Source organism: Somniosus microcephalus, chromosome 12, assembly GCF_052327205.1.
Source record: "Somniosus microcephalus isolate GS21.2 chromosome 12, FLI_Smic_1.0, whole genome shotgun sequence".
Classification (NCBI taxonomy): Eukaryota; Metazoa; Chordata; class Chondrichthyes; order Squaliformes; family Somniosidae; genus Somniosus; species Somniosus microcephalus.
In genome coordinates, this window is record NC_140998.1 from 152,410,887 (window position 1) to 152,426,567 (window position 15,681).

The window sequence follows — 15,681 nt, forward strand, 5'->3', positions numbered from 1 at the left end:
AGGTACTAGCGGTTTTAGCAGGCTTAAAATTGGATAAATCCCCAGGCCCGGACGAGATGTATCCCAAGCTACTATGTGAGGCAAAGGAGGAGATTGCAGGGGCTCTGACACAAATTTTCAGAACCTCTCTGGCCACAGGGGATGTGCCAGAGGACTGGAGAACAGCTAACATAGTACCATTATTCAAGAAGGGTAGTAGGGATAAACCAGGGAATTACAGGCCAGTGAGCCTAACATCAGTGGTAGGGAAATTATTGGAAAAAATTCTGAGGGACAGAATTAGTCTCCACTTGGAGAGGCAAGGATTAATTAGGGATATCCAGCATGGCTTTGTCAAGGGAGGATCATGTCTGATCAATTTGATTGAATTTTTCGAGGGGGTGACTAGGTGTGTGGATGAGGGTAGTGCAGTGGATGTGGTTTACATGGATTTCAGTAAGGCTTTTGATAAAGTCCCGCATAGGAGACTGGTCAGGAAGGTAAGAGCCCATGGGATCCAGGGTGCCTTGGCACATTGGATCCAAAACTGGCTTAGTGGCAGAAGGCAGAGGGTGATAGTGGAAGGTTGTTTTTGTGACTGGAAGCCTGTGTCCAGTGGGGTACCGCAGGGATCAGTGCTGGGTCCCTTGCTGTTTGTGGTCTACATTAATGATTTGGATGTGAATGTAAAAGGTATGATCAGTAAGTTCGCAGATGACACGAAAATTGGTGGGGTGGTAAATAGCGAGGCGGGAAGCCTCAGGCTACAGGACGATATAGATGGGTTGGTCAGATGGGCGGAACAGTGGCAAATAGAATTTAACCCTGAAAAGTGTGAGGTGATGCATTTTGGACGGACTAACAAGGCAAGGGAATACACAATGAATGGTAAGACCCTAGGGAAGACAGAGGTTCAGAGGGACCTTGGTGTGCATGTACATAGATCCCTGAAGGCAGCAGAACAGGTGGATAAGGTGGTTAAAAAGGCATATGGGATACTTGCCTTCATTAGCCGAGGCATAGAATATAAGAGCAGGGAGGTTATGATGGAGCTGTACAAAATGCTGGTAAGGCCACAGCTGGAGTACTGTGTGCAGTTCTGGTCACCACACTATAGGAAAGACGTGATTGCTTTGGAGAGGGTGCAGAGGAGATTTACCAGGATGTTACCTGGGCTGGAGCGCTTCAGCTATGAAGAAAGACTGGACAGGCTGGGGTTGTTTTCCTTGGAGCAGAGAAGGCTGAGGGGGGGACCTGATTGAGGTATACAAAATTATGAGGGGCATAGATAGGGTAGATAGAAAGGAACTTTTTCCCTTAGTAGAGGGATCAATAAGGGGGCATAGATTCAAGGTAAGGGGCAGGAGGTTTAGAGGGGATTTGAGGAAAAACTTTTTCACCCAGAGGGTGGTTGGAATCTGGAACTCTCTGCCTGAAAGGGTGGTAGAGGCAGGAACCCTCACAACATTCAAGAAGCATTTGGATGAGCACTTGAAATGCCATAGCATACAAGGCTACGGACCAAATGCTGGAAAATGGGATTAGATTAGACAGGGCTTGGTGGCCGGCGTGGACGCGATGGGCCGAAGGGCCTCTTTCTGTGCTGTATAACTCTGTGACTCTGTGACTATGAACATAAATAAGCTCACGCCAAGCCCAAGTTACCATGGTAACTCTGTCACCTTTCTTTCTTTCTTCGCAGCAAATGATGGGAGCGTCAGGATGATCACCTGTGGTGCAGACAAGAGCATTTACTTCCGGACAGCACAGAAGGTAATAGATAGTGAATGTGTACATACAGATACCCGGAAGTGAGTTACAGGCTGGAATCTAATCGAGGGGTTTAGGTGGTTTATATATAGAATAATCATTAGGGTTAAGTCACATTTTCAGAGCAGATTAGAGGGAGCTTCACTTTAGATAAAGCCAAGTTGTATTTGCCTAGGAACGCGGGAAATGGGACACAAACGTGCTTCAACCCGAGTGCAAAATTGAGCAAAAATTGTAGTTTGTATTCCTTTAATAGATTGGGGAATATACTTGTGTGTTTGGGAGAAGGGCAAAGGTTCTGTCTTAAAGTGAAAGATTGCCTCGCACATCGTGTGTGAGGACATTGGTTCCATTGATGGTTTAACTGCAGCCCAGTCTGTTGTGATGAAAGTCTCCTTTGTTAGCTGCTAGGATTCTATCTGAAACTATACTGGTGCATTCTCAACACATTTCCAAGTGGGCACGAATCCACACGTAATTGGACACTAATGGGCACTACATTGCATCTCGTGGTTTTGGTATATTCCTGCCCATTGTCATTCAGTTCATTGACCACAGAATTACAGTCATCCCTGATGAATAACACAGACCTTCCTCAATCTGTGTTCAGAAATCCAAGTGTCTTCACCCGCTCCCCTGTTTTCTGCCTGTCTGTTGTTTCTTCAAGCAATTGTTGTTTAGACTGTGAGTATCAATGACTTCAGGAACTGCTTGGGAGGAGTGACCGAACCAGCTGGTACAAGGGAGCTGAATTGTCACTCACACGGTTTAAATGGCCCTCTGGCTAATGACTGTCCCCAACCTTACTCAGATCCCTCACATAGCCAGTGTTGCGTTGCCAGGCATTTCAGTGTAAGCCTGGTGCAGCAACACAGAGAGACAGAGCACAGCACTGAGGAACTGTTCATCTGCATTCTAAATCCACAGGCATAAGAAATAAGTGCAGGAATAGTCCATACGTCCCCTCGAGCATGCTCCACCATTCTATAAGATCATGGCTGATCATCGACCTCAACTCCACTTTCCCGCCCGGTCTCCATATCCCTTGATTCCCCTAGAGTCCAAAACTCTCTCTATCTCGGCTTTGAATATACTCAAAGACTCAGCATTCACAGCCCTCTGGGGCAGAGAATTCCAATGATTCACAACCCTCTGAGTGAAGAAATTCCATCTCATCTCAGTCTTAAATGGCCGACCCCTTATCCTGAGACTATGCCCCCTAGTCTAGACACTCCAGCCAGGGGAAACAACCTTTTAGCATCTACCCTGTCAATCCCCTTCAGAATCTTGTATGTTTCAATGAGATCACCTCTCATTCTTCTAAACTCCAGAGAGTGCAGGCCCATTCTACACAACCTCTCATCATAGGACAGCCCTCTCAACCCAGTAATCAATCTAGTGAACCTTCGCTGCACCGCCTCCAAGGCAAGTATATCCTTCCATAGATCAGGAGACCAAAACTGTGCACAGTACTCCAGGTGTGGTCTCACCAAGGCCCTGTACAATTGTAGTAAGACTTCCTTACTCTTATACTCCAACTCCCTTGCAATAAAAGCCAACATGCCATTTGCCTTCCTTACTGCTTGCTGTACCTGCATGCTAACTTTCTGTGTTTCTTGCACGAGGACACCCAAATCTCTCTGAACACCAACATTTGAAAGTTTCTCACCATTTAAAAAATATTCTGTTTTTCTGTTCTTCCTACAAAAGTGAATAACCTCACATTTCTCTACGTTATACTCCATCTGCCACGTTATTGCCCACTCACTTAGTCTATATCCCTTTGAAGACTCTTTGGGGGAGAAATTCGGTTGGTAGCGCCAGCGATTAGCGCCTAAAGAGCCCGAGATTTGGGGCGTTACCCAATTTTCGGCCGGGCGCAGTGAACCCAGCGCTTCCTGCCATATTGAGTAGCCTTTTAGCGCTGGTGCTAACTCTTTGCGCCAGCTCGCGGGCGCAGGTAGATCATGACGTCATTTCAGTGTGCAACGCCTTTTTGGCGCCCCGGACCGGAAATTCAGTGGCGCCCCCCTCCGTTCCGCCTGGCGCTATTAGTGACAGTTGGATGGAACGTTACCAGGTCCTCTCGGACTCGGGGGGCGCTCTTTAAAGGGGACAGCACTAGTATAAAAGCGGCAGCCATTTGGGCCGGCCATCCTGCTCGCTGCTGGAGAGAGTTGCAGACCTTCAGTTGGAGAGCGTTCTTCTCATTGAGCCAGCGGAGCCATGGGACCTTCAGCCCTGTCCAGAACAGTTTGATCGTGAGAGATTACTGCGTCTTACTCGTCTGACACAATAATGGGAGCTGCTTTGGAGGGGAATGTCCTCCTGGCTAAACAACTGGCAAGGGCACAGAGACGGAGGGAAAGAGGGCCGGGATTGGCCAGAAGGAGGAGGGGCAATGGACGTCGCCAAATCTGACCATTCGCTGCCAGGGTTTTCAGGCAGCAGGTCTCATACCTTACCATGTCGGAGGAGCAGTGTCTGCGAAGGCTCAGATTCGGTAAGGATGTTGTGACTGAGCTGTGCCACCTGCTTGCTGAAGATCTGCAGCCGCGGCTATGGTGCAGGACCTCTCTGTCGGTGGCCGTCAAAGTCACTTGTTGCCCTCAACTTTTTCGCCAGCGGCTCGTTTCAGGCAGCAACTGGGGACATAGCAAATATTTCACAATTTGCGGTGCATTGCTGTATCTGGCAAGTGACAGCTGCCCTTTATAGAAGGAGGCGCGAATTAATCACCTTCCCTGTGACCCTGGAGAAGCAGGGGGAGCGCGCGCAGGGCTTCGCGGCTATTGCGGACTTCCCCATGGTGCAGGGGGCCATTGACTGTACACACGTGGCTTTGCGGGCGCCATTACAGAATCCTGAGGAGTTCCGCAACCGCAAGGGGTTCCACTCCCTCAATGTGCAGCTGGTCTGTGATCACCGGCAGATGATCATGGCGGTCAACGCGCAATTCCCTGGCAGCAGCCACGACGCGTTCATCCTGCGGCAGACCTCAGTGGCTGACCTTTTTGAGGCCCCGGCTCACCCACGAGGCTGGCTTCTTGGCGACAAGGGCTATCCTCTCTGCCCATGGCTCATGACCCCGCTTCGTTTGCCCAGCACCCCGGCAGAAGAGCATTACAACAACAGCCATCAGGCGACCAGGAACATTGTGGAGCATACAATTGGTGTGCTGAAGCAGCGTTTCCGTTGCCCCGACCATTCGGGGGGCGCCCTACAGTACTCGCCGGAGCATGTGGCGTGCATCGTTGTTGTCTGCTGCATGCTCCATAACCTGGCCATTCGACGCACCCAGCCAATGCCAGCCGACCCTCAAGGTCCAGCAGAGCAGGCGGACGAGGAGGAGGAGGAGGAGGATGAGGAGGAGGAGGAGGAGGAAGATGGGAGGGCTCCAGAAACTGGAAGGGCCGTTCGTCAGAGGCTCATAAGGACTTGGTTCTAGGCCCCTCTGACGGAATGCTGGGTGTGATTGGAACAGCGCCCTTCGGTTCGCAGTAAGCCTATGAAGGCCACCATGATTGTAATTAGTCTACAGCTCCATTGTAAGTAAAACATTTTCTTTATTTTCAAAAAAGTGCTTCCTTCCAGCATGACAATGTAATGGCAACAGAAAGCATAACTAACAAACTAACAGATAACTGTCTGGCAAACCGGCGAGACTAACCAAAACATAACAAACAAACACAGCAGGTGTGGACGGCCTTGAATTCGAAAAAGAGATGTCTTAGCACCTCCCTCTACTGTTGACCCCTTGATGGAGACCGACTTCTCTTACGAGGTCGGCCCCTTCCCTCCCTGCAGCTCCTCCGTAATTGGACCCCAGTGGCTGCGTCAAGGCTGGGGGACGCCTGCTGAGTGTCTGGAAGCGCTGAAGCCCCTGAGGGACGGCCTGGATGACCACTGGGCTTGGAGGGCCCGGAAGCTGGCTGCTCCAAATGGGCATGGCTGGAAGCAGTCTGCCGTGCAGGTGGTGGCAGCTGCACTGCTGACGTTCCAGCGGTGGCATCAGGAATGCTCACATGCCGAGAGAGGACACCTGCACCGTGGTTGGCCGACACACTGGCACTCTGACGGGGCCGCACCGGATCATCCGCCACAATCGATGCAGCTAAGGTGGCTGCAGTGAGTGTTCGTGTGGACGAGGCCAGCAAGTGACTGCGTGGCAGCAGTGAGGACCTGCGTGGCAGGTGCCAGTGCTTCGGAGAAGCCCTGGACAGTCCTTTCCACTGCTTTGGACAAGGCCAGAACAGTCCTTTCCACTGCTTCGGACAAGGCCAGAACAGTCCTTTCCACTGCCTCGGACAAGCCCTGGACAGACCTCTCCATTGCTGCCCCGAAGCCCTGGACAGACCTTTCCATTGCTGCCCCGAAGCCCTGGACAGTCCTTTCCATTGCTGCCCCGAAGCCCTGGACAGTCCTTTCCATTGCTGCCCCAAAGTCCAGCACACTCTTTGCCAGTGTGTCGATCGACTCAGGCATCCTCCCCACTGCAGCCATAAGCTCAGTGTGCCTGAGCCGGGCCTGGGCGCTCATATTGGCAAGGCTACGCATCTCCTCTGCACTCTGTGCAGCAGTCATCGTGGCCTGCCTCGCCCTCCGGGGAGACGGCCCCCGAGCTTCCCTACCCCCCTCGCGTTGCTGCAGGCCGCTGGTTCCTGCAACTGGCTCCTCATCAGAGCCCCCCCCCCCTCCCCTCCAGTGAACTACTATCCCCAGTCTCCAGATGCGTTGGCTCCCCTGAGGCTGGCACGGATGGTCCGGCTTCCTCCTGATCGTCACCTCCGGAGGCACTGACACTGGCAACTTGAGGGGCCGGCTCCCGAGCTGGTGATGCAGCATCTGAAAGCAGGGAGGTTAAAGAGTGGCTTTAGCAAAAGGACAGCTTGGCAGCAAGGGATGCAAGAGTGCGGCAATGCTATGACATGGGTCCACAGTGAGGAAAGCATGCTGGCGGGGGAAACAAGTGGAAGGAGACAGCTGTAAAAGGTGAGAACCTTACCATCGCTGTGGACAATGGGGTCGGCAGCTGCAGTGGTGACAGGACCACTCAGACGTCCTCCAACAATCTGGTGGACTCTCTCCTCGAGATCCGTCAGAGTCTGCAGTTGAGGACGACCTCCTCCGGTGCGAAGCTGGTCCTTGCGGTTCCTCGCCAGCTTGGCCTGCAGGGGAAAGGACGGGAAGTGATGTTACATGATGCCCTGAGTTATCATCTCATGCCCCCCATGGTGGAAGAGCCCTTACATGATGCCCTGAGTTATCATCTCATGCCCCCCATGGTGGAAGAGCCCTTACATGATGCCCTGGGTTATCATCTCATGCCCCCCATGGTGGAAGAGCCCTTACATGATGCCTTGAGTTATCATCTCATGCCCCCCATGGTGGAAGAGCCCTTACATGATGCCCTGAGTCAAATGTGCATGTGTGTGCCCAAAAAGGGCCATGGGTGCTTGGTGACAGATGGCCATTGGGGCATAGCGCACCCTGTAGCCATAAAGTCAGGTGCAAATGGAGGGATGCAGAAGTTTGCATAAACACCACTCACCCTCACGACCCGAGTGAGGTCGTTGAATTTCTTCCTGCACTGCACACGGCTCCTGGTCACCATGCTGCTGGAGTTGACCCTCTGAGAAACATCCCTCCAAGCTCGTCGGTAGTCCTTATGATTAGGCCTCCTGCTATTGTCGGGGTAGAGTACATCTCGCCGGCGCTCCACTGCGGCCACCAATTCCTCCAGAGCCTCATTGGTGAAGCGCTCTGCTCTCTGCCTCACCCTCTCCATCTGCTCCAAGTATTTTGCGCCAGAGAAGGGCCTGCTCCGATTTTCAGGCCTACAAGGCGCAGAGTGTGGATGCTGGAGCTGACTGACCCACCCCTTTAAGAGCTGGCCGGCGCCTGGAAGTCTCGTGGTCATCGGTAATTGAGAGCACCTGTGCTGCGCCCGCCCGCCCCATTATTGGGTTGCGCCGGCATGTTAGCGCCTTAGGAGCCTCATGTAACACCTGAACTCGCGCCTCAATCACCTTTAGGGGCGCTGCAACCCAATATCGCGCGAGGTGGCGATAAGTTGCGTCTGGCTATAAAATTTGCGCAGCGCCAATTCTAACGCCCCAAGCGGGGCTATACCCAATTTCTAGGCCTTTGTGTTCTCCTCACAGCTTACTGTCCCACCTAGTTTTGTATCGTCAGCAAACCTGGATACATTACACTTGGTCCCTTCATCTAGTTCATTAATATAGATTGTAAATAGCTGAGGCCCCAACACTGATCTGTGCGGCACACCACTCGTTACAGCCTGCCAAACTGAAAAAGACCCGTTTATCCCTACTCTCTCTTCTGTCCGTTAACCAATCCTCTATCCATGCTGCTATATTACCCCCAATCCCATGAGCCCTAATCTTGTGTAATAACCTTTTATGTGGCACCTTATCGAATGCATTTTGGAAATCCAAATATACTACATCCACTGGTTCCCCTTTATCTACCCTGCTAGTTACATCCTCAAAAAACTCTAATAAATTTGTCAAACACGATTTCCCTTTCATAAAACCATGTTGACTCTGCCTAATCATGTTATGATTTTCTAAGTGCCCTGATACCACTTCCTTAACAATGGATTCCAGCATTTTCCCGACGACTGATGTCAGGCTAACTGGTCTGTAGTTCCCTGCTTTCCCTCTCTTTTCTTGAATAGCATTTGCGACCTTCCATGGCCGTGTTTTACCAGGGCACGGTGTACCGCTGCCGCCGCAGTGCATTTCCCTACGGCCCATGAATGGTGGTAAGCAACAGGTACCGAGCGCACTGCCCGTGGAAGCTATCTGCATGCTCACACATTCGCCCAAAGTTGCTTCCCTGCTGAGGCCCCAGTTAAAATGCAACAGGGTCCTATTGACATAATAGGACATGGATTTGCCTGCACGCTCAAGGCCCCCACTCTCGGCCACCTGAAATCTTACCCTGCAGTTCCAAGCGGGTAACTAACCTGCTCGAGTTTACATGCCCACCTGCCTGGTTTGTGCCAGGTGGGAAGGATTAAAATCAACTCCACTGTGCCCCAACTTTCTGCTCATGACACACCCACCATCAGCTACTCAGCAATGTGATCACAGCCATCCCCCACCACAAACAGACACTCACAAAACTATAAATGCTATATAAATATTCTCATAATGTCTCTATAAAATACACCGTACAAATTATATCTCATACAAAACAAAAACAACCTGCATTTATATCGTGCATTTATATCGCCCATGGGAACAGTAGCATAGTGGCTATGTTACTGGACTAGTAATCAGGAGACGTGAGTTCAAATCACACCACGGCAGCTGGGGAATTTAGATTCAGTTAATTAAATACATTTGAAATAAAAAGCTAAATGAGTACTTTGCATCTGTCTTCACCAAGGAAGAAGATGCTGCCATAGACATAGTGAAGGAGTAGGCGGAGAAGATACGGGATGGGATAAAAATGGATAAAGAGGAAGTACTAGAAAGGCTGGCTGTACTTAAAGTAGATAAGTCCTAGGATGCTAAGGGACGTGAAGGAAGAAATCGCGGAGGGACTGGCCATAATCTTCCAATCCACCTTAGAAATGGGGGTGGTGCCAGAGGACTAGAGAATTGCAAAAGATAAACCCAGCAACTACAGGCCAGTCAGTTTAACCTCGGTATTGGGGAAGCTTTTAGAAACAATAATCAGGGACAGAATTAACAGTCACTTGGACAAGTGTGGATTAATTAAGGAATGCCAGCACAGATTTGTTAAAGGCAAATTGTGTTTAACCAAATTGTGATAATAATAATAACTTCCGGGAAGTTATGTCATCACTTCCTGTGAACTGTGAACTATGAACTGTGTACATACCTCACTTCCTGTTATATGTCACTTCCTGTTGGACTGGTATAAATACTGGTCTGTTCAGTATTGTAAGAGGCTTCTACCAGAGGCATGGTAAAGACCCCTCTTGTATATAGTGTGTTTATAAGTTACTTAAAGCTTACTTTAAAGCTACTTGATGGTAAGACTCCTTTTTCTTACATCAATTTAAGTAACTTAGTATTTACACTCACAAATACTAGACCTTCGGACAAACTCGGAGTTAAGGATCCAGGGAACCACCCATCATGGAGAGAATCCTTAGACCTATTCGTCTGGACTTGGACCCGAATACACCAGCAGCTGGCAGGGTATGGAAGCATTGGTACCGTACTTTTGAGAATTTTCTGGATGAATGTAAAGCGGATGCTCCTGCTAGATTGAGGATACTTATCAATTATGTGACCCCAAAAGTGTTCGAATATGTTGATGAATGGGATAATTACGATGAGGTGATTCGGGCACTTAAGAAACTATATGCCAAGACCCCAAATGAGGTCTATGCTAGACATCTACTGGCCACAGCCCAACAAGGGCCAGGGGAATCAATTGACGAATTCCTGCAAGAACTTCGCAGGCTCAGCATAGATTGTAACTTTCAGGCAGCCTCAGCTGAGCTGTACCGCAAAGAAATGATTCGTGATGCTTTCATCTGCGGGATTGCCTCTCCATTTATACGCCAGCGTCTACTAGAAAGTAAAACACTTGAGCTACAAAAAGCTTTTGACCTAGCTTGTTCTCTGTATTTGGCAAAGAGAAATGCAGACCTCTATCAGCTGCCCAGATCTCGATCTGCTGCTGTAGCTGCAACCAGACAATTCAAGCGGTCTCAGTTGAACCCTATCATGGGGGAATCTAATTCTGATAATTCTGATGAGGAGGAGGATGACCCCACTTTAGCAGCCTCTTGGCAATCTAGGAAGGAGTGCTTCTTTTGTGGAGATGCTTTTCACCCTAGGAAAACCTGCCCTGCTCACAATGCAATCTGCAGTTATTGCAAAAAAAAAAAGGACACTTTGCTAAAGTTTGCCTATCAAGGGCCTCTACGAGGGCCAATCCAGCTAAGGCCTACCGAACTGCCCCAATTAGGGCCTATCAAGATGCTCCAGCTAGGACCTATCAAGCTTCCTCTCGAGCTCTCTCCCGAAGAAGCACACCGAGAGTTTTAGCCACTCTCTGTGCAACGACACCCATTACAGCTGCTTGCCCACAGAACCTGTCTCATGCAGCCACAAAAGTTTCAATTAAAGGGCATACCTTAGATGCCTTAATTGACTCAGGAAGTACTGATAGTTTCATTAAGGAACAGATTGTTGCGAAATTGAAACTACATGTCCTCCCATCGGACCAGGCAATTGCGATGGCTCAGTCATCACTTAATACCAGAATCTCCAGCTTTTGTGTTGTTGATATGACACTTCATGGTCGTATGTATCCCTCCACCCGACTTTCGGTGCTCAAGGACTTATGTAGTGATCTCCTCTTAGGGCTGGACTTCCAAAAACAGCATAAGAAACTCACCATTGAGTTTGGTGGATCCAAACCCGGACTTACTATTTCTAATATACCGTCTAAATTACCGTTTTGTGCATTGTCAGCAGCTTCACTTGATGAACCGTCATTATTTGCCAGTATTCCGCCTCAATGCAAACCAATAATAACGAAATTGCGGCGCTTTAATCAGGAAGACCAATCTTTTATTGCGGCTGAAATCTCTCGACTTCTAGCAGAGGATATCATCGAACCATGTTCGTCGCCCTGGCGGGCTCAAGTCGTCATTGTCAAGAACCCTCTAAAACCTCACAAACAGCGACTATGCATCGATTATTCGCAAACCATCAATCGATATACCGACTTGGACGCCTACCCATTGCCACGCATTGATGATATGGTTAATAAACTGGCCGAATACAAAGTGTTCACAGAAATCACAGAAACCACACAGTGCAGATAGAGGCCATTTCGGCCCATCGAGCCTGCACCGACACATATCCCACCCGATCCCCGTAACCCCCACACCAACACATATCCCACCCTATCCCCGTAACCCCACGTATTTAATCCCCCTAACACTAAGGGTCAATTTATCATAGCCAATCAACCGAACCCGCACATCTTTGGACTGTGGGAGGAAACCGGAGCACCCGGAGTAAACCCACGCAAACACGGGGAGAATGTGCAAACTCCACACAGACAGTCGCCCGAGGCCGGATTCGAACCCGGGTCCCTGGCGCTGTGAGGCAACAGTGCTAACCACTATGCCACCGTGCTGCCCGTGTTCTCAACTTACGATTTAAAAAGTGCCTATCATCAGGTACCCTTGAAGGTCTCAGATAAGCAGTACACGGCCTTTGAGGCTAATGGACGGCTGTACCAATTTCGTCACCTCCCATTCGGGGTTACTAATGGAGTGGCTGTCTTCCAACGGGCAATGGATGGCCTGGTTAAGCAGGAAAACCTAAGGGACACTTTTCCCTATCTTGATAACATTACCATTGCAGGTCACGATCAACAGGAACACGACGCCAACCTCCAAAAATTTCGGGATGCCCTCCATCGCCGTAATTTGACCCTGAATGAATCCAAACCTGTTGAGTCGCAACCGACCATCAACATCCTTGGCTACTGCGTAGGCAATGGTATCATTAAGCCAGACCCAGAAAGACTTCGCCCGCTCCAAGAGCTCCCATCACCTAAGAATCCGGCTTCTTTACGTCGGGCTCTCGGTCTGTTTGCATACTACGCAAAATGGATTCCTCATTTTTCGGACAAAATCCAACCCTTGCTGCATGCTAGATCATTTCCACTGGGAACAGCGGCTGTTGCAGCCTTTAACCTTCTCAAAAAACAGTTGGAGAAAGCGGCTCTTCACTCCATCGATGAGAATCTCCCTTTCGTGGTTGAATGTGATGCCTCGGAGGTGGCGATCTCGGCTACTCTGAATCAGGAAGGTCGTCCTGTAGCATTTGTGTCCAGGACCTTACAAGGTGCCGAGCTACATTATCCTACGGTTGAGAAAGAAGCCACAGCCATCACAGAGGCAGTACGGAAGTGGAACCATTTTCTAGCTCGCCAGCACTTTACATTGATCGTTGGTCCATGATCAGTCGCCTTCATGCTCGATAATCGAAAACGAACCAAAATTAAGAATAATAAAATACAACTTTGGAGGATGGAACTGGCCTCTTTTGGTTATACCATTCTCTATCGGCCTGGCAAGGAGAATGTGGCCCCGGACACCCTCACATGGGCATTCTGCTCCACTATGTCATCCTCTACTCTCATGGATGTCCACAATGGATTGTGTCATCCTGGCGTTACGCGCATGCTACATTTCGTACGATCACGGAATCTCCCTTTTTCCACTGGAGATGTAAAGAAAATATGCTCAGAATGCCGGCTTTGTGCGGAATTAAAACCTCAGTTCTTCCGCCCCTCAGATGGTATACTCATACATGCAACCCAACCGATGCAACGACTTAGCATCGATTTTAAGGGCCCAGTGCCCTCTTCAACTCGGAACACATATTTGCTCACCATGATCGACGAATATTCACGTTTTCCGTTTGCCTTCCCCTGCTCCAATATGCTGGCGTCCACAGTAATCTGCTGCCTTGAGCAGGTATTTTCTCTCTGTGGCATGCCGGCTTATATTCACTCAGATCGGGGTCCATCCTTTATGTCAAGGGAACTCAAGGACTACCTCTCAGAACGGGGAATTGCTACAAGCAAAACAACACCATACCATCCCATCGGAAATGGGCAGGTAGAGAGGTATAACGGTATCATCTGGAATTCCGTACGTCTCGCTTTAAGATCTCGGGGCCTACCAGACCAGCAATGGGAAACAGTGCTTCCGGATGCATTGCACTCTGTACGGTCCCTGCTTTCTACAGCCACAAATACTACACCTCATGAGCGGTTCTTTGGATTCCAGCGTCGCTCATCTCATGGGACATCACTCCCGTCATGGCTAACTACTCCTGGACCTGTATTACTCCGAAGATACGTTCGGACGTCTAAAAATGACCCTCTTGTAGACGAGGTCGAACTAACCGATGCCAACCCCACCTATGCAAACATACGATATTCCGACGGCCGAGATTCTACCGTATCATTACGGGATCTGGCTCCCTGCCCACCAGGACCTAGTGGGACATCGGGTGATGGCATTTCACCAGGAAACTCTTGGGACCTATCGGGTACCCCTCTCCAGGATCCTGATCGGACACCAACTAGCTTGGTGCCGGTAGAACCCCGTGCTCAAGGTTGCGACCCTCCCAGTACCGTGCATGAAAGTACTGATCCGCCACAGACCAGCTCTGCACCTCCCTCTGAACAGAGGCAGTCCGACTTTGAACCTATTGGGGCTCGTACTCGAAGCCATGATCTCCCCGACCCTTCACAGGGCAATCCAGGCCACACAGACTCTGACCAATGGCCAACCGCATGTAAGCGGACCAGCGACCCTCCACGACGGGAATCCAAACGGGTGCGACTCTTCCTTGTTCGACGGCTGCGGACCAAAAGGTAGACCACAGCCTCCTAATCCTGCAGGAGGGAAGAATGTGATAATAATAATAACTTCCGGGAAGTTATGTCATCACTTCCTGTGAACTGTGAACTATGAACTGTGTACATACCTCACTTCCTGTCATGTGTCACTTCCTGTTGGACTGGTATAAATACTGGTCTGTTCAGTATTGTAAGAGGCTTCTACCAGAGGCATGGTAAAGACCTCTTGTATATAGTGTGTTTATAAGTTACTTAAAGCTTACTTTAAAGTTACTTGATGGTAAGACTCCTTTTTCTTACATCACAAATTGATTGAGTTTTTTGATGAGGTAACAGAGAGGGTTGATGAGGGCAATGCGGTTGATGTGGTGTACATGGACTTCCAAAAGGCATTTGACAAAGTGCCACATAATAGGCTCGCCAGCAAAGTTGAAGCCCATGGAATAAAAGGGACAGTGGCAGCATGGATACGAAATTGGCTAAGTGATAGGAAACAGGGAGTAGTGGTGAACGGTTGTTTTTCGGACTGGAGGAAGGTATACAGTGGTGTTCCCCAGGGGTCGGTACTAGGACCACTGCTTTTCTTGATATATATTAATGACTTGGATGTGGGTGTATAGGGCACAATTTCAAAATTTGCAGATGACAGAAAACTTGGAAGTATAGTGAACAGTAAGGAGGAGAGTGATGGACTTCAAGAGGACAGAAACAGGCTGGTGGAATAGGCGGACACATGGCAGATGAAATTTAACGCAGAAAAATGTGAAGTGATACATTTTCGTAGGAAGAATGAGGAGAGGAAATATAAACTAAATGGTATAATCCTGAAAGGGGTGCATGAACAGAGAGACCTGGGGGTATATGTGCACAAATCGTTGAAGGTGGCAGGGCAGGTTGAGAAAGCAGTTAAAAAAGCATATGGGATCCTGAGCTTCATAAATAGAGGCATAGGGGTCGATTTTAACTCAGGTGCGGGCAATTGTCGGGTTCCCCGAATTTCGTGATTCCCACACGAATCTAAATGGATGTGTGAGATTTTAACTCAATTGGCCAATTGATTTCCAACATGTGGGAAGCCTTTGCAAATGGGATTTTCATGACTGCAAGTCCCCTCCGATGACGTCATCATTGCTGCTGCATTTAAGGTCCACAGCAAGCCTTGCTTCCTCTGCAGGCTTCCAAGCTTTCCACTTATGATGGCACAGGAGCCTGCAGGAACAATGGCCAGCGGGAGGGCAAGAGCTGCGCCTAAATTTGATGAGGCATCACTGCAGGCATTGTTGGATGGGGCTAGGGCCCACAGGGAGGTCCTGTTCCCTTCTTCAGGGAGGAAGAGGCCTCCGAGTCAGACCAAGGCTGTGTGGCTACAGGTGGCTGGGGAAGTCAACTCCTTGGAGCTCACACGGCGCACCTGGATGCAGTGCAGGAAAAGATTCCATGACCTTCATCGCACTGGAAAAGTAAGTATGAAGTTTCCATCACCCTCAATCTGATCCCCATTGCCTTTCCTCACCAGCACTCAGCTTTAGC

General features: G+C 49.5%; 1 protein-coding gene across 1 annotated transcript in view; it reads left to right on the top strand.

Moving 5' to 3' along the window:
* mapkbp1 (mitogen-activated protein kinase binding protein 1) overlaps positions 1 to 15,681 on the top strand; it is a 394,016-nt gene that overhangs the window by 231,114 nt on the left and 147,221 nt on the right. The window contains exon 14 of the mRNA XM_086003669.1: positions 1,682 to 1,752. Within this exon, the coding sequence (XP_085859795.1) occupies positions 1,682 to 1,752 (71 nt within the window). The remainder of the gene's footprint in view (positions 1 to 1,681; positions 1,753 to 15,681) is intronic.